At 39.0% G+C, this 19,147-nt stretch overlaps 1 protein-coding gene across 2 annotated transcripts in view; it reads left to right on the top strand.

Moving 5' to 3' along the window:
- The window catches only part of gpc6a (glypican 6a), a 156,338-nt gene that overhangs the window by 27,226 nt on the left and 109,965 nt on the right, over positions 1-19,147 (top strand). For both annotated transcript variants that reach the window (XM_084936496.1, XM_084936488.1), the window contains exon 2: positions 6,836-6,994. In XM_084936496.1, coding sequence (XP_084792622.1) covers positions 6,836-6,994 — 159 coding nt within the window. The remainder of the gene's footprint in view (positions 1-6,835; positions 6,995-19,147) is intronic.

The raw sequence follows: 19,147 nt of genomic DNA on the forward strand, positions 1-19,147 counted from the left end.
TTCCAGTGATTACATAACTATTTGCTCCCAAGTAATCTGTGATTAAATGCATTATGTAGAGTGTGTGCGTGTATGCTTGTGTGTGCTCATCCATGGTTTTGATCATGTTAGGAGTATAATGAATCAGGCTGGTGAGTGCATGTGCCAGACCTAAAGCTAACTTTGGGAGCAGGCTTCTCTGTGTATGAAAAATCTGATAGAACACCATTGTATTAGCACTTCTGTCAGCGTTGTCACCACAGGCTTCTATACAGTATGCAATTCTCTGCTGCTCACTTCGTCAAAGTCAAACTACACACTCATTTTTTCCTTTGCCTATTAGGATGTCAGAAATAGATTAGGAGTTGACAGATATGTTTTATTCAAGCCAATATCAAACACAATAAGTGGTAATCCAGGAGACGGATAAGTGATGTTTGAATCAATATAAATGTACAATAAAATCTTGAAAAGAACAAAAATTCCAACCGTTTGCTGAAATGCATTTGTTTGTTTATGCTGTATAATCCTTAATATTTATGCTGAGGGCTTTGTGGTAAAGTGGTTAGCACTGTTGTCTCACTGCAAATCTAATGATTCAAATCTAATGGTTGGCTGGGGCCTTTCTGTATAGAGTCTGGATGTTCTCTGTGACACTCAGTATTAGACTGTGACACTAGACACTTCCACCTATTGTCCAAAGACATGCGTGTTAGTATAATGAGCGATTAAGCTAACTGGCTATCGATATGTATGCAAGGCAAATAAAATGCTAAAGTGCATTATGGCTATATATGTGGAAAAATGAATGCGGCTTGTAGTGAGAGGTGAGGAAAACCAGAAAAAGTGTTATTCCATTTAATTATTCAGAAATATTCAGTCCAACTTCAAAACTAAGCTCAATGATCATCATAGAAATAAATCACAGGATTTATTTTTTCTATTTATTATTTTTTTATTTTGATAATACCGGCTATCTCACCTTTGAAACATGCTCTGCATCAAATAGTACTCCTCAGGCAAATGTTTAACAATTTAGCTGTGACATTACTCAAGATCACAGAGTGGTTGCTACAGACAGAGAACAGGCAGCTGCATTACAGACAAAGTGCTGCATTTTAAATACATTTTATCGAGAATTTATAAAATGCGGAGACACTAATGTCTTTTTAATAAATGTCCAAAACTTTCAGCAGCAGCAAACGGTGGGGCGCCGTTACTGATTTGGCAGGCCACTTTAACAGATGCCACAGATATGCGCTGGGATTGTTCCCGACTTTTCCGCTTGCCCCTCTTCACCTGCAGTGAAATTATGTGTCACCCTCCCCACCCCTTTCATGCTCCACTTTCATGCAGCTCTTTGTAAAAATCTGTAACACTATTTATGTGAGAAAACAAAAACTTTTTATTATCTCTCCAAATGATTTTGAATTAAACGGATTAGCTATGTTAGATAAACATAAAGTTACTTTATTATAAATGTCACAGCGCATGAAGTGTTCTTTTTTTTTATTAAAAGATTCATTTAAATGCTCAGCTACAAATGGCCAGACTAATTTATATAAGCGCTGTAAAGCTATACAGTATCTTACAGCTTTGAGAAAGGTGGAAAGTGGGTGTGAGTGAGCTGTTGCCAGCTAAGTAGGCACATTAGTTCCTGTTATTCACCTAGTAAATATACTTTTATAAGAAGAACCTTTGTGCTTTTTGCCATCCCTGTCTTTTTGTTGTGTCCACCCCCATGTCTTCATTTTTGTTGGCACTGCTGGTATTGAGTCTTACAAGTTTAACTCTCCCTGACAGAGACTGCACAAGTGTGATCTCGCAAGTGTGCAGCATATTGACAGCATGGTTTCAAATTCCATCTCGGGTCCAAAGCAACCAGCTAGAACAGGACAGATATGGTCTAGTGAGCCAAAATCCCATCTAGATTTGGGGACAATTGCCTCCAAAGTTCACTAAGGTAGGCTTTTATGTTTGCTTTTTTTTCTTTTGGAAAAGAGCACACACACACACACACACACACACACACACACACACACACACACACACACACACACACACACAAACACATTAGGAAAATGTGCAGCAAAGTTTTATGCATAAAAGTATTGAACCGGGCTTTTGATGAAAGAGAGAAGGGAAAACATGTGAGATAAACTCAAAGTAGCAGCATCATAAACATGCAGCTCACGCCCGTGCCTGCTTCTCACAAACTTCTATTTTATGTTGGTTTACGACAACAGTTTTCAAAACAGGAAAGTAGTTGGATATGTCAAATTATGTGTTTATACCAAAACACGACTGAGAGATGAATAGAGTGGTGCACAGACTATGAAAGCTAAAAGCACCATGGATTCCTTTCAGCTGTCATTCACACTTAAGGACAGCTTTGTCTGTTATTGATTTTTTTTTCTTTTCTTTTCTTTTCTTTTTTTTAAAAACGCTTTAGTGGCCAAAAGTAGTATTCTACCTGCATCGACAAGTAAAATTCATTCATTGCATCAACGGAAACTTCAGATTGAATTTGACTTACTTCAGAGTCACAGAGCTTCACATAACAGTGTGGAGAAAATGCAATTTTCCTCAGCTTATCCATCATTTATGACAATAAAAGTTTATATTTCTGTGCCTAAGTCATCCTAGACTAGTGTTTCATGCCTGTGTAATTTAAGGTGCCAAATATGGTGTATGGCTTTTTCTTTCTTTGGGACATTAGCCAGCCATCTGATACCATCTTCATAATTCCTTAGCTCCTCAGTTTAATAATGTCCCTGTTTAAACAATATGACTGGCAATGTTGAACTACACTGATACTTTAAATACCCCTTGCTTCTGTTAGTGAGAGCTTAAATGCAACCCAAGCTAAAAGACATGAGTCTTGGCTGAAAAGCCAAAAATACCAAAACTTTATGTGTAAAAAATATTTACTTCACTGGAACTGTATCAGTATATCATCTCAAACTCTGATGTTTTCTTTGCTAGAGATGTACATTTTAAATGAAGCTGCATTTTTATTGTTTGAGCTAAAATAAATAAATAAATAAATAAATAAATAAATAAATAAAAACTATAGCAATTTAAATGTAAATATTGTAACAAAATACCATATATAAAAAATACACTCACTTACTGGCAGCTGGATACTAGCAACTTACTGTTAAAAGTGTTTACTTTTACTGTAAATTAAATTACAGCAGCTTTATTTGCTGTAAATTAAAGTTCCTGTAAATCCTTTTTTACAGTTGGGTACTGGCATCCAGCTTTCAGCAAGTTACTGTAAAATTTACAGGTTAATGTATTTGTACTAATTAACTTTCCATCCATCTATTTCCCTCGTGAACCTGTCCCAGTTGTCATTGGACAAGAGGCAGAGTACACCCTGGACAGGTCGCCAGCCTGTAGATTCAATCCATATGCATGCGCTTGATTGAATTCCAATGTAGTGGACGTTATCTGTAGCTGTTACTTTGTTAAAAAATAGGACATTGCTGCTTAGTAAAGAAACAAAAAAGCCTTAAGGAATCGCCTAATAGAAAGTGAGTGGTGCATTTCAGCTTATTTTGTGTTGTAGAGAGTTTGGATGCTGTGGCTCGGAGCCTTGTGCATTACCCTGGAGAAACGAGTTTGTGTTGAACTGTTGATGGTGCACCTCATTACTGTAGCTTGGTGCCTCTCTAAGGACTGATTAAGGATTAAGCACATTTGAGAGTGCCAGCACGTACATATTGCATCTTCTTGTTTCATTATCTATACACAGCTCCTTTATCTGCAGCTTACTGTATATGCACGCAGAGCGTCAGTGTGCCTGCCAGTGCCTGCATTGTGTTCCTCAGAGGAAATCCTACAATCTCTCTGTTCTGTCTTCCACTGATAAATCGATACTCATTTCATCTTTCCCAAATGTTAATAGATGGAATGGGGAAAACACAAATATTTTATGTGACTGCTGGCCAGACAAAAAAAAAAAAACTAATAATGATGTCTGATGCTCTCTGTGGAAGAGGAAATAAAATACCGCATGCATGCAGAAAAAAATTACATACAGTATGCATTATGGTAATTTTTTTCCAAAAAAATTGCCCAAATATTTCTTGGCAAAAAAACTAATATAATCATGTGATAATAACTGCTGGTGTGTGTTGTTGCAGGAAGACAACCAGATGAAAACTCACATTCGGACCAGTTTAAGTGTTTGACAGAAACTAAGACGCTGAGCTTTTGCTTGTGTGGGAGGACTTTTTTCCCCCTTATAACAATTAAACGTTCCTATAAGGTTGTGTGGCTCTGGCAAAAAGATCACAGCAACAACTTTATAGGTAACAAAAACAAAAACCACAATTTGATAAGTATTTTTGTTTTTAATAAAAAAAAGCCTTGATTTTGGAATTTAGCAACACTTTTCCGACTGTATCAAAGTTTAAGGTACATTTTTTAAGTTTTATTTTACATTTTAGTTTATTAGTAATGGGAAAACCTCTTAAAATGGGTAGTAGTATGAAAGTACAAACTTCTGTGCAAAAAAGATGTATGTACACACCACTCACATGTAGCTCTTAGTCACTTTTACTGATTAAAGCCTCTGTTTACTTTAGGCATTTGTTTTGTTTTTGGCAAACAATGTTTTTGTTTTTTCTGTGGATCTGGTTTTATATTTCATTTATTAACTGGAAAATTAATTCTGGCTTGGTCCTTTTTATGCCCAAAATGCTAACATTAGTTAACATAATTACTTGTAGATTATTCATGTAAGTTTGATATGCAAGAAAAATGTCAAATTTGAAGTCTGGTGATATTGAATATACTTGACTGATACATTTAGTTTATACTAAACATATTTTCCTTAATGATTAATTATTGGAATAAATAAACCTCATTTTATGGTCTTTTGCAGATAGTGTTGTGCATTATGGCTGTAGATATAATTTATTGATTTCATCAGAATCATTTTCCTCATCCCTTTAAGTAAATCAGTATTTTTGAAAACTACTCTATTCACCATGAATAATCCACAGATCTGAGACTAAACCGCTCACTTTTTCAGTGAAAGGATTTTCAGATGTGTGGCATAATTAAGTGATTGTTACCTTTCTCGAAACCCAGTAAAGTAAAACTTTTACTCATTAAAAAAAAAAAAACTCTAGTGTGAATTCTCCAAGTTTTGTAAATTCTTCAGGCCTTCAGTTCCAGTATTTCTCTTTGTGGATCTTGGAGTCATTTCATTGGTTTGGTATACACTTTTATACACTGACGTCTGAGTGGACTCGAGAATGTTTCTCTAACTGATGTAATAGTCAAACACTTCACACTTTATTAAATTAATGCTTCAAAATCAAATTATGTAGAAGGAGACGAGAGTCCAAGGCTCTGTAAAACATCTCATTACAAAACGCATGCACAGCATCTCTTATTTTCTACTTAGAGGGACTACAACAAGTATTTCTTAACTCACTCTCACTGATACCTCGACATTCTTCTAAAAGTTGCTGTGTAATTTTGTTCGCAGTGTAGAAAGTTAAAAAGTAAGCGAGCAAGGCAAAAAGAAATGCTGCTATCCTTGAGTTAATATCACTGTAATCAGGTGGCATGTGAAGCCTTAATGCTGGTGATTTTACCACCCGACTATGTAAAATAACAATAAGCCCAAAACATTTTTTTAATCTGAGTGAATCCGTCTTTAAAATAAATCTTTTAAATGTTGTTCTTATGCCAGCAACATCGCACCAGAGTGCATGAGATATAGTGTAAAAAGAAATATTGAGAAATTTAAACATTTATATTAAATGTTATTTTTGTGATATGCAGAATATGGTGTGAGTTTTTCAGCTCTGCCTAAATTAACTTTCATTTTAATGGACTGTGGGAAATAAAAACTGCACAGACGCACACAATACACAGTCACATCTGATATCTTTCACTGGCTTGTCAGCCTCTTATAATGCCTCTGATGCTCCCCGGCACCTAAGAGTGACCATGGATACCAGCGCATCTGTGCAACACAGTTGATCGCCGTTAACTGTAAAACAATAGTCTCATCTCTCAGTCTAGCAACTTTATATTGTTTTGGTCTCATCTTTGCAGCAAAGTTGTTTTTAGGAAAACTAAAAAGTTATGATAAGTTCATTGTAGCCTTCCTGCTCTGAACAAAAGAGCAAACACGCACAGTTAGTAACGAGCTGGTGAACATGATGGAGCATTTGGCAGCCAAAAAGACAAATATTTCATTCCAGTTTTGATAAAAACCACGAGCAGAACAGAATGGAGAGTTAGCTTCATCATGTGTCAGATAGCATGACTTGAAATTAATGTTAATGTTGTTCGGTATGTGGTGAATGTGTAAATAAGCAATTGTTTCCATGGCAAAAATATGTCAGCGTTCATTTACAGCTTGCTGTGCCAAAGTCAAGACATCATAAATTAATCCATGCAGTTTAATTAAATGTTTGGCTGATGTCATAGCTAAGGGCATGTTGGTAAGAGCCTTGAGACCAATTTGTGGTGTTAGGCTATATAAATAAATTTCCTTGACATGACTTAGCACTGCACCTTTCATTTCATGCACATAATATTCATTAAAGCAGTCATCATTGCAGTGCTTTGTGATATAAGGGGAATTCTATATGAGGTGTAGGAGCTGTGCTATCACAGACACTCTCTGATTCATGATTCCAAATGACCGACAAATGTTTTCCTACCCCGTTTGTTACGATCTGGCCCACTTTGATTGCCTCAGTGATGAGAATGACAAAATAACAAGAGGATTTTGATCAAAGACTCGGTTCAGCCTTTTCGAGCATCTGAATGTCGAGGCGGTGACGTGTGTAAAAATGCCGCTCTACCTCTCTGTCTTCCTCAGGTGAGCACCTGCGTGTCTGTCCTCAGGGATACACCTGCTGCACGTCAGAGATGGAGGACAAACTTAACCAGCAGAGCAAACTGGAGTTTGAGAAATTGGTTGAGGAGAGCAGCCACAAAATGAGAACAACATTTGTCTCCAGGCATAAAAAGTTTGATGGTAAGTTCCAGTAGATTGATTTGTTTTATCTATTTAACATGCAGAGACTGTGATTCATAGAAATTTATATCCCAGACACCACTTCTCCAAGCTGAATGTACTGAGACAAGCACTGTCAAACTTGTAACTACAGACTTCTGATGTCATGATTAATTATTACTTTGACTGTTATTAATAAGAAATGAGCTTATCTGGTTTAAAGATGGTTATTCTGGAGCCTTGCTTTTACACTTGACTTCTTCACTACAGTTCTGCATTATTTGGATTTTCTTTATCTACAGGGCTTTCTAGCTCACCATGATGTTGTTCTTCCTTATGCACATACATTGTGAACTATTGACATTTTGACAGTAAAAGATGGCACTAATGTGGCTTTTAAAAATATTTTCATTCTAATGAGCCTGTCTGTATAAGCAGGGGTTAAAGTGGGATTTTGCAGGTGAGCGAATACTAAGTTCTGGTGAAGCAGTGCAGTCTGGAGAAATGACTCACTCTGCAATAAATCATATAATAATATATTTTATGAGCTCCAGTACATGTGCTTTGTTTTTAAACAGGCTGTGATCAGCTGACCTGGTCTGATGCTGCTTTTGAGGTTTCCTACTCATTCTGAATTTAGCCATCTACATTCTACAATATACAAGCAGATGTTATACGAGCCATCAAGGCAGATGTCTGATTGCTAGCCACTATGAAGCTGGTATAAATGTGGAATTTGGCAAGTGTTACCAAAGAATATCATCAGCTAAATGCAAACTGACTCCTAGCCGAGTCCTGTTACTCAGCAGCGATCTTTTGCTTTATTTGGATGGTTATTTTAAAGCAGTGTCTGAATTAACCTTAATTTTCATAGTCAAGAAGAAATGAAAACTGTATGCAAAGAATCTCTGGTCTGATCTTATAAGTATAGACCATGGTAATGAACATGGTTACCACAGTTTGCCCTGCACCAGTTCAACATAACTGTACACTGTAAAAGAACACTGCAAACAGCCCAGTTTACCCAGTTTATTCTGCACATACTGTCCAATATGGCATTTGAATAACATTAAATCTATGATTTAATCTGCTTTCAAAGATATTTCCCAATATGAAATAAAGATCTAGATTTCTATTACTGTCCAGTAGCTGTAGTACAGCAGTATATTGATAACGTATGGTAGCACTAAAATGTTTGCATTTTTTGCTGATACTGACATTAAACTTGTAGCAACCTCATACTAATAACATAATGTTGTTTGATGCTTTAACATATTTAGATAGTATTACTGTATCATAATACTGATATATCATAATGGCCTGTATGTAATTGAATGTTAAAAGATTATTAAGGCAAGCTTCAAGTAATTTGTTCCTACAATTGAAATCCTAGAACCAGTAAACCATGTTTGTATTTGCTCAATTTAAATGTTATAGTCATGAATCAAACATAGGTGTTATGGTTGTTTTATATTACAGCACTGAGATGTAAACAGTTTATACGTGTCTATACAGGCTGAATGGTGACCCAAGTCTTCAAATTATAGTTCACAAAAGATTTGTTGATGAGCAAATACAAGAGTCAGTGCCTTTGTAAGCGTGCTCTGTCGCCACCATAAAACCTACGGAGGGAAACGGCAGCCTAAAAATGAGCATAACTTAAAATCCTGACCATATCGCCTCTGTCAGTGCACCCCAGGGTGGCTGTGGCTACAATGTAGCTCGCCATCACCAGTGTGTGAATGTGTGTGTGAATGGGTGGATGACTGGATGTGTAAAGCGCTTTGGGGTCCTTAGGGACTAGTAAAGCGCTATACAAATACAGGCCATGTACCATTTACATGACAGCTCAGCTTAGCTGTCTTTGATAATAAAGCTGTTTCTCTGAAAATTAATTGAGATTCACCTTATTAATGACATTCAGCTTTCAACAATATTTTAATTAATGCAATGATAATGTTTGGTTAAATGTTGATGGCGATTATATTCAACGTAATGTAAGATAGTAAAACAAATATTGTTAATGTACAGTTTCCCTTAAATGTAAATTATTGGGACATATAATGGATGTGGAGTGTAACCTTTTCTCATTGAAAAACATATTTGAAAGTGCTTCTAATATAACTAGATAACTTCATCATATACAGATCCACTGTCTGATTCAAAGCAATCCAACACAACAAATTTTTTTAACTTTAAATATCTATTTTATTAAATGTCACTTGCAGAGCAGTCCTTACCTTTAAATATGATCTGTCAGCTTCTGCTGTTATATTTTCTTCCTCTATCTGTCTCTATCTCTGAGAGTAAAATTATCCCATGTCAGTGTTTTTTTTCTCCCTAGAAAACAGAGCCTTTGTACCTTAAGCTAGCAGACAGATTGTGCACCAAGATGCGCAAAAACAGTTTGTGTGTTCACTGATATTTGTTGAGCTGTTTCAAATCCTGTATCTGAGATAACCTGCCACTTAAAGAAAAAGTTGCACAGTTATGCTCTCTCCTCTTCAGTAGAGGTAGATAGATGCTGATATACGGCAACAGAAACTTTATTGACATCGACAGCATGAGTGCATGACACGGATAAGAAGGAAAAGAGGAGGCATGCAGCTGGAGTCATGACTTTGCTGTCTCTGTGACAACAGTTGAAAGCACTGCCGGACTGTATCAAATAAAAAATGAACTTGCCTGATAGTATTTAGTGTTAAACTGCCTATTTAATTACTCATTAATCGAAGGTGTCAGAACGTTGTTCCAGGTTGTTCAGGCCCACTTTAATCCCTGTATAACTGCTAGAGCTCACAGGGCTTTAAACCAAGGCTCTACGGTGTTTAATGCCATTTACACTTGTGTGCTTGTGCTATCCAAGGCTTACTTTTTTACACTAACTAAAGATATCACGCATTCTTTTGAACTAGTCAGATGGAAAAAATAAATTGTAGGTGCACTGTTTTTTCCATAACTAATAATAGTAATCTGTTGCTTGAATCTGGTTGTAGCTGAATGCTGCTAATGTAGTTGACCAAGCATTACCTACATTTAGGTCCATACGTTTTTGCAGAGTAACACAAATCACAGAATGAATGCACTGACCAGCTCAGCAACACCAAAAGACCTGAATGACCACAGAAGACAACTAAGGTGGATGATCGCAGAATTATTTCCTTGTTTAAGAAAAAAAACTTTACAACCTCAGGAACATTCCCGAGGAGGTGCAGAGGGTTTACACACAAGAATAGGCGGGTCAGACTAGACTTTGTCAGGAAACGTCTGATATAGCTGGTAAAATTATGGATAGGGAGAGACTTATGATCTGAAGCATACTACATTATCTGTCAAACATGGTGGAGACAGTGTTATGACATGGGCATGTATGGCTGCCAGTGGAACCAGGTGATTAGTGTTTATTGCTAATAGAAGTAGCAGGATTAATTGTGTAAAAATATACAGAGCTTTACTCGCTGCTAAGATTCAGCCAATTGCAGCAAAACTGAGTGGACAGCATTTCATGGTGCAAATGGATAATGACCCGAATGACCCAAAGCAAACTGCATAAACAACATTGTCTTTCTCAAGGCAGTGAAATGGGATAGTCTTCAATGGCCAAGCCAGTTAGCTGATCTTAACTCAACAGACGATGCTTTTCAGTTACTAAAGACCAAACTGAATGCAGAGAGACCCACAAACCAGCAGCAACTGAAGGCAGCTGCAGTAAAGGCCTAACAGAGCATCTGAAGAGAGGAAACCAAGGGTGTCCAAGGGCTCTAGACTTTAGGGATTAAATGACTGCAAAGGATTTTTATCCAAGTATTAAAACAATTCTTAGACTATATTTAAAATTCCATTAGCTCGAGTACTCAAAAACCAGCAGGATTAACTTTCTCCACTGTTGTTAGCACTTGTCCACGTAAAATGTGGTAGTTGCCTTGTGTGTTATTGGTCCCATCAGCCTCTGTAAATGGATGGCTGTGTAAAGAAGGGACTGTGACAAACAGTTTTTTACCCAGAGATGAACCTCTTTAGCTTTGGGGGGTGAGGTGAACAGCCGACCACGCATTCCTCACTGCAGATTAGAAGCTCACTGCCTCAAGTGCCTGGCATTTTTAGCATTGTATAAGTATGAGGCGATCCAATTGTGAACAACTGAAAAACTATGCTGGCTTTCTGGAAAAAAAAGAAAAGCTATTGTGTACACTCCGTCTTAGTCCATATAAACATCCTTGAATATAAATCTTTTTAAATGAAATGACTACTTAATTTAACTTTATATTATTCTATTATATAAACAAAAATTCTGTCGGTCTTCTGCATGTCATTTGTTTATGCAGGTTGAAGAGGAAATGAAGGACCTTCGGTACAAAATATAGACACTAATGAATCTTGAGTTAGGGCATTTTTGTCATCCTTGGCTGAATACATGTCTAAAATCCTCCCTGTGTGATACGAACTGAAAACTGTGTAGTGAGTATAGTTGGAAGAAGCGAGAAATCAGTGTTTTACTGGCTAAAAACATCAATGGTAGTTTCTTTCAAATTTGTTACTGCCAAATGTTAAATGAGCCATCTGACAGGTTGGCAGTCAACTGAGGACAATACCTGCATGTCCTTGGAACAACAGCGCAGTAGAAATTCAGTTTTTATTGTTTTAACTGGTAAAATCAGCTTATTTGTATAATTTTTAGACAAAGACTGAAGGCCTGATAAGAGATTGTTTTCAATGCTCAAATGCATAATTTAGATAAAGGGCACTACTCATGTGTATAAATTATTGACAATCAAATTGCAGTTTTACCTGTTAAAATGACAAACACCGCTATCAGTGGGTCATATCAACTGTTACTGTTTATCCCAACTAAAAGTTTAAAAAATGTCTAATTAGTTGTCTGATGGTGTCTTTTTTCTGCAAGTGCTCATTTAGGATAAACCTTCACTCTTTACCGTTGCATATTGACAAGATCTCAGACTGTTATACTATGTCGTTTTCTTTGAATCACACACTTACATCAGTTCTAGAGAGCACAAATATATGAAAATGAATTCCCACATTAAAAAGACCTTGTAATTCACAGTTTTGTTGGCTCATATTGAAGCTTTTTTGAAAATGTATGTAATTTCTGACCCCGCAGTCTTGGTTTTGATTAAATAATATAAATGTGCAGCAGAGTTCTTCTTCTGTAAAAGCTTAATACGTAGCCACAGGTTATGAAATTGTTGCTGGTTGTTTTAAATGTACAGTAGAATAGTTTGAAGGCAGGGGCGTATTTCTACATTAATAGCACCATTTCAGTGACGTTGCCTCTAGAGCAGTGTCCATATTGTATATCTGTGCGTTTATGTGGTAACACTGGGGACACAAATCACTCGTGCAATTCCACCTTCTACATATGCCCATATCACCGGGCCACTCAACATCGCATCCCTTCTCCTTGCGTTAAGCTCCATCCACCTCGTGGGGTTTGAATCATCCCTCATCAATTTTACATGCCCTCATTTCTGTCCTCAGTTATTTATAGGGCCCTATTATGAAAACCTTAACTTACTTTTTGATTACTGACTGCTTCCCCTGGAGGCCTGTGGGTTTTGATGCATTATTGAGCAATCCTGCTGCCATGAATGACTGTTGCACACTAGAATTTAGGCTTGGGTATTCTGCAAGTCCAATAATCCGGCTGAGGACCCTCTTACCCCATCTCTCAGTATGCCATATATTCTCCCAGAGAGATTTGGAGTTCAGTAATATTCCAGTCCAAGACAAAGAACAGGCTGTAGGAAAGGAACCTCACAACCAGTTTTGCAGTGCATAATGCAAATCTCCATTTTTTTTTCCCCACACAAAAATGTACTTTTATAAATCTCTGAAATTATTAGTGTTCTCTGTTTAGCCTAGTACGTGCCCTAAGGTAACTTGAATTAGACACACAAAATGTGATAAATATTTGCAGTGTTTATATGTGAGCGCAAAAGCTGGAGAGACACTGAAATACGGAGAGACTCTGTGTATGAAATAGGCAGAGAGGGAGAGAATTGCATCGCATCTGTTGAAGATTAATTGCTGAGGATGAACCATGATAAAAGGTGCCTCATGCTCAGTCAAGTGATTTGAGATTGAAAGTGCTCCACAGACTCTCTCACACACACACACACACACACACACACACACACACACACACACACACAAAGAAAGAGAGGGAAAGTGATCCAAAGCAAAATAGCAGATATAGAGGATAGCTGGCCAGTACCTTGGTATCCCACAGGCCAACCTCTAGAATGTAAGACAGGTACTGAGGAACCAGTTGAACATTAGGAATAAGATCCAAGCCATCAATACATTTGTCCTACCTGTCATCAGATACCCAGCTGGAATAATAAGCTGACCATAGGAGGAGACAGATACCACAGATGTCAAGACATGAAAACTCAGGGTCTGCAACAAAAGTCCAAAACCCTCAGGCTCTACGAGCAATGGAAAGCAGGATGGCGAGTATGAATGAGTGTCAGAGCCACAATCCAGGATGAAACACGGAACATCCATGAATACATCAGGTAGATGGCACCTCGAGATGAGGTATTCCAAGATTCCCTCAGGCAGCTGAAGACAGACAGTGGATGATGAACTGAAGGAAGAACTCATAAAAGGGATGGACCATCAACACATACAGGGGACCACTGTGATACGTGGCAATCCCAAAAGACAGCAACATCAGGAACAAGGAGCACAAGAAAATAGAGACCCCCAAACCAAAAGATTGACCCCAACAGATGCCAGGCAGCTTCTCTGCAGAACACTGCAGGCCTGGGAACATTGAAGATACTGTGCAGACCCCTCAAACTCCCAGCCCTTTGGTAGAGGATCCAAGTTTCAGGAACACACACACACACACACACACACACACACACCCTCTAGAGCACTGCCCACATATTATACTTGTGGGACACAAATCACTTGTCTGTATAATGCTATTTTGTGAAGCTGTGTTTACTTTGCCTGAAGAGATTCATGTAAAATTTGAAGATGTAACAATGTGACAATGAAACTGATTTGGAATCTGTGAATTTGATTATTGTGACACTGAGAATGAGCTCAGTGTAGTGTGGTGTGACTTACCAACAGATTTACCTGATTTAATTCTGTATGTATTTGTAATTATGCTTTGTTTTTTTTAATTTATTTATTTATAAGTGTCAATTACCAAATGCCAAATAGAATATACAACCTAAACCCCAACTCCCTAACTTTAAATGACCTCTTACCCTAGGTAAACACAGTATTTATTTATTTATTTTTAAATATTTCTTTATGCAAAGTAATCACAAAGTAAATAATCATTTTACCTGACATGCATCAAAAATATATTAATTTTCTTTGTTAAGGTTAGATCCAGGTTGTTTCAACTATCTCTGTGACTCACAACACTTCAGAGGGTCAACGGCATGATAAGAATTTAATCTCAAATTTTCTTATCAGCAGCTGTAAGTTCCTGGCTTCATAAGAATTTAATCTGTCATTTTGTTCCTGTTCTTTGCTTGGAGCTACAGTATTTCAACTTTCATATGGTAAAATTACAAAGTATGCTACCGCTTTATCGCTGAAAGATTACATTAACTCAGATTTCTTGTTCTCCTTTTTATACAAGTGTAATTGAGCATTATGTCAAAATAATGATTGGTAGTCCTGTAGGAGGTTAAAAGGCAGAACTGGAGAGAAGCTTGAGATATCTGTCTCTACCTTTCTGTTTACTATTTGCTCTAGTTGTATGGTAGATGCTCATTAAATTCAGTTTGGTTGATACATTTCTGTTCTCTCACAAGACCTGAGCAAGAGATTAGAATGTGTGGTTGGTTGACTACAGTCTGCATTGAGCAGTGCCCTGGTTGACTGAGTTCTTTGATCCTGCCTCAGTAGATCTCTGCTCAACACTGAGAGGTGTTGTGTCCCTCATTCTCTTCAACAATCACTTATTCACACCCAACTTAAACCAAGACTGACTTGAACACAGCACCCTATTCTCTCTAATCTGTCATCTTTACCAATTCACAGGCTTCTGCTAGACTGTGTAAGCTGGCAGATGGGAAGAAAGCACAACTGGACTTTTTGAATTTGAGAGATTTTGTCTTTATTCTCTTTATTTTATTTACACATGAAGTTGCTCGGATATAACATCAATTACAAAAATCCATCTTTTTGAACAGGCAGTTGAGCTGAACAGCTGACAGGTTTTCTAGGCTACTTGAGTTAAATTTTGATAGTTTTTACACGACTTGTTTAGTGCATTGGAGTTGTTCGTGGATCACAGAACACACGCAGGGATGAATGAGGTGGGAGACAATCGTTTGTGCTCCTTGTAGTCAGCACAGAAGCCTTGCATATGATGTTGTGGCCCCCCTTGAAACGCTGAGTAGAAAAACAAGCTGTGATGGGAAACTTGTTATGTGACGGCTGTGTGCAGGCCGAAAACGAAACAAAACAAACACACGGAGCCAGAAACCAAAATACAGGGAACAAAAGCCCAAAACAACAGCACTGAGGCCCAGCAACAGTCCAAAAGAAAACAGACAAAAAAGCCCATGAAAGGCGCAGAGGCCCAGGTAACAGTTTTTAAAAAGGTTCAGGAGGCCGGCCTGGAGGACGACGGCCCAAGAGTCCAGAACCAGGCAGTTCAGGGGGCCGGCCCAGAGGTCGACAACACAAAAGTCCAAAAAACAGGTCCGGAGGCCGACCGCGAAGCCAGCGACCGTGGCAGAGCAGGTCCGGAGGCCGGCCGCGTGGAAGGAAGCACACCCCGGAAGGCAGCACAGAACGACACCGTTCAGGAGGGCGTCCATGATGGCAATGACGTCCAGCCATCAGCCTGAAAAGCGGCCGAGCAGGACGAGCAGGCCGGACAGGACGAGGAGAGGGAGAACCAGGCGAAGCTGACGCCGTAGCTGAAGCTGGACCAGGCGAGCAGGAAGGCGCTGCAGGCGACGGCGTGGGAGCTGCAGGTGGTGGCGCTGCAGGCGACGAAGGCTGGACGGGCCCCTCGGACCCTCCAGCGGAGGCAGAAGGCTGGACGTGCCGAACAAAGGCTGGTGCGGTTCTCCAGAACCCCCAGCGGGAACAGAGGACTGGACGGGCCCCTCGGACCCTCCAGCAGGAACAGGTGGCAGAGTAAACGACTGAGGTGGTAACTGAGCAGGTGACTGAGCCGATAGGTGAGCTAATGTTTGAGCTATGGAGGGAAGTTTAATATGTATCGACTGTTGTAACGATGGAAGTAATGGTGAGTGAGGTGGTGGATGAGCAGACGGCTGAGCTAGGTTTTCCGAGCCTACCGAGCCTGAAGAAAACTGCTGGACGGGTTCACCTGAGCCTCCAGCGAGGACAAAAACAGGTGCGGGGCCATGCTGGGCAGCAGAGATGGGCAGTAACGCGTTACTTGTAACGCGTTACTGTAATCTGATTACTTTTTTAAAGTAACGAGTAAAGTAAGGGATTACTATCGCAAAAACGGTAATTAGATTACCGTTACTTTCCTGTAGGAACGCTGCGTTACTGCGTTACTAAAACTGTGATTTTTTTGCCAGAATGTCTCATGGCAATGATGTAAGCAAGTGTGACGTTCGTGACAACAGCTGTGTGCAGATAAACAATGGATAATATATCGAGTACGGGAGAGAGTATGAGCATGCAGCGTTTAAAGCGTGGAAGTACTGACCTTACTTTGAGTTTGATTCCATAAAAAGGGACAAAAACATTAGTGTCCATTGTGCGTGGGAAGAAAACTTATTTTTACAGCGAAATAAAAAAAACCCTAAACAAGCACCGAGTGCGCAACAACGTAATGGGAAATTCACAGAGAAACTCGCGGATTCTTCCACTGACCGCTGCGGCACACCTGCACCAGGGTAAACCTCCGCCTACGCCACTCCTGCTTTACAGGTGAAAATAGAGCAACAGGACCGCTAGTCTTTGACTTTATTTATTTTCTGCTGTGTTTTACTTACATCTATTTGAAAGACTGAGTGTAAACACAAAAAATATTTTTTTTTATGTGCTGGAATGTGCAGAAAATAGGTTTAAATGTTAAACTAATTTCTTCAAGTCAGAGAATGGTGCATATAATTTAATTTTTACTTGATGCATAAAGTTAAAAGATTAAAACTGATAAAACAAGTAAAAAAAAAAGAGACTTTTCCATTTGATTACATTTTGTATGATGGATTATGCAGAAAAAGTAGAATTGGGCTAAAAGATCTATCGCTTTATCACCTATTCAGGTTGTAAATCGTGTTTTTAAAAAGTAACTAAGTAACTAAGTAATTAATTACTTTTGAAAATAAGTAATCAGTAAAGTAACGGGATAACTTTTTTGGGGAAGTAATCAGAAATTAGTTACACATTACTTTTTTCAAGTAACTTGACCAACACTGCTGGGCAGTGGCCGCTCCCACCCGCAGAGTAGGTACAGGCGCAGAGACTAGCGGAGCTTCAGCTGGCCTGGAAACTGGAGCAGGGACAAACTGGGCCCTGGCCCCCCTCACCCGAGGAACAGATACAGGTGCAGGAGATGGCTGGCCTACAGCCGCCCTGGGTGGAGGAGCACAGGAAGGCAAAGGAGCAGGCTCAATGAAAACCGGCCCATCAAAAACAGGTGACAACCCTTTGCCACCACGTTTAACAGTCTCAGAAAAAACAGACTCGGCAAACTCAGGTTTTAATTTGTTCCCACCCCAACGAGCAGACCTCGAACTAAAAATCTCAGACGAATGCTTTATATGATGAACTAACGCGGGAGGATTCAAACCAAAACTGGCCTCCCAATCCAAATCCTCGTCGAGAAAAGAAATCCCGAAAGTGTCTGAGGTGAGTTCATAGTCTTTACTGTTTAACGGCTCAGGTGGAGTGTGGAAAGTGTAGTCCTTTTGACTCACCACGGAGGTTGCTCCGAAGTGTCCATATGACGGCGACGTGAGCGCCGTTTCCTTTGGGCAGAGGTAGCTGGCGGCATGAGCAACTGAGCCTCTGGTGCACAGAACGGTGACGCTGAGGCTGGAGCGTGAGCGCCTGAAGCCACATAGAGGACTCCCAACTGAAGCGTCCGCATCTTGAATGCCAGCGGAGCAACAGGTGGAGACTTCTGGCAGCTCCGGGGACCGCCGAGTGCCATGGAAAATGCGCCCGACGTCAGGGGTGAGCCATGGCTTCCAGCGGTCAACGACCCAGGCATCCTAACAAAACTAGAGGATGAGTCACTGCACTTCAAAATCAAAGTGAAAGATGGAAGCCTGTGAACCAACATATAGTAACTTTTTGTCTTAATAGTAATGTCTCACACGCAAATCCACCTTCAATTAAGTTTTTGAATGCATGTTGGGTTGCATTAAAATTTAAATTGGGGCCAGTCAAGAAATTGATTGAAAGCTTGAGATACAAATGGTTGGGTTTCAAATGAAAAAATAGCACACTCTACTTATCCTTTAAATAAGATGTTATGTCAACAACTTTTTGTGTATTTACTGCATTGCTATGACATTGGGGGATTTGCTCAATGAGAATGGCACTGATGGTGTATCCTGCACTTCTTCACAGCGTCTTCTCTTTGCATCTCCCTCTTAAAGAAAGCCTTTCAACAAAGGATACTTGGGGTCCTCAGTGCTATTGATTCCTCTTTAAAGAATGTGCCTTTTTAATCTGTATGCATTTAATGCACAATGTTAACAGCAAAGCATTTTTCAGGAGGTTCATCAGTTTCCAGTGCATAGATCCCCCTCTATAGAGAAAAATCCCCCACAGTGCTATGCCTGTTCTGAGCTTAATTTAAAGCCATTGTATCCTAACCAGAGGTTTGATACCATTCATGGATTTATAAAACCTCTGCTAACTTTCCAAGACATCACAAACTTAGATTCTTTTACATTTATTATTTATGTTTGACATTCATTGAAGTACTTAGCAAGTGAAACTTTGCAAATGCCCACCGTTCATTGCTGACATCAAATAGTTACATCAAAACAGGATCTCAAAGGTCCTCATTATGCTATCCCCCCACTTCAGCTCTGAAGTTATGAACTAGAATTCTAATCAGCAGTTTTGTCATTAAAAGCATCATATTTTTTTTAAAAAACAGAAAGTTTACCTAAATATCCTTAATATCCACAGCTTGACAAGCTATAATCTCCTGTGTTGCTTCTGTAATTT

Source organism: Perissodus microlepis, chromosome 1 (assembly GCF_051167445.1).
Source record: "Perissodus microlepis isolate ML-2025 ecotype Zambia chromosome 1, ASM5116744v1, whole genome shotgun sequence".
Classification (NCBI taxonomy): Eukaryota; Metazoa; Chordata; class Actinopteri; order Cichliformes; family Cichlidae; genus Perissodus; species Perissodus microlepis.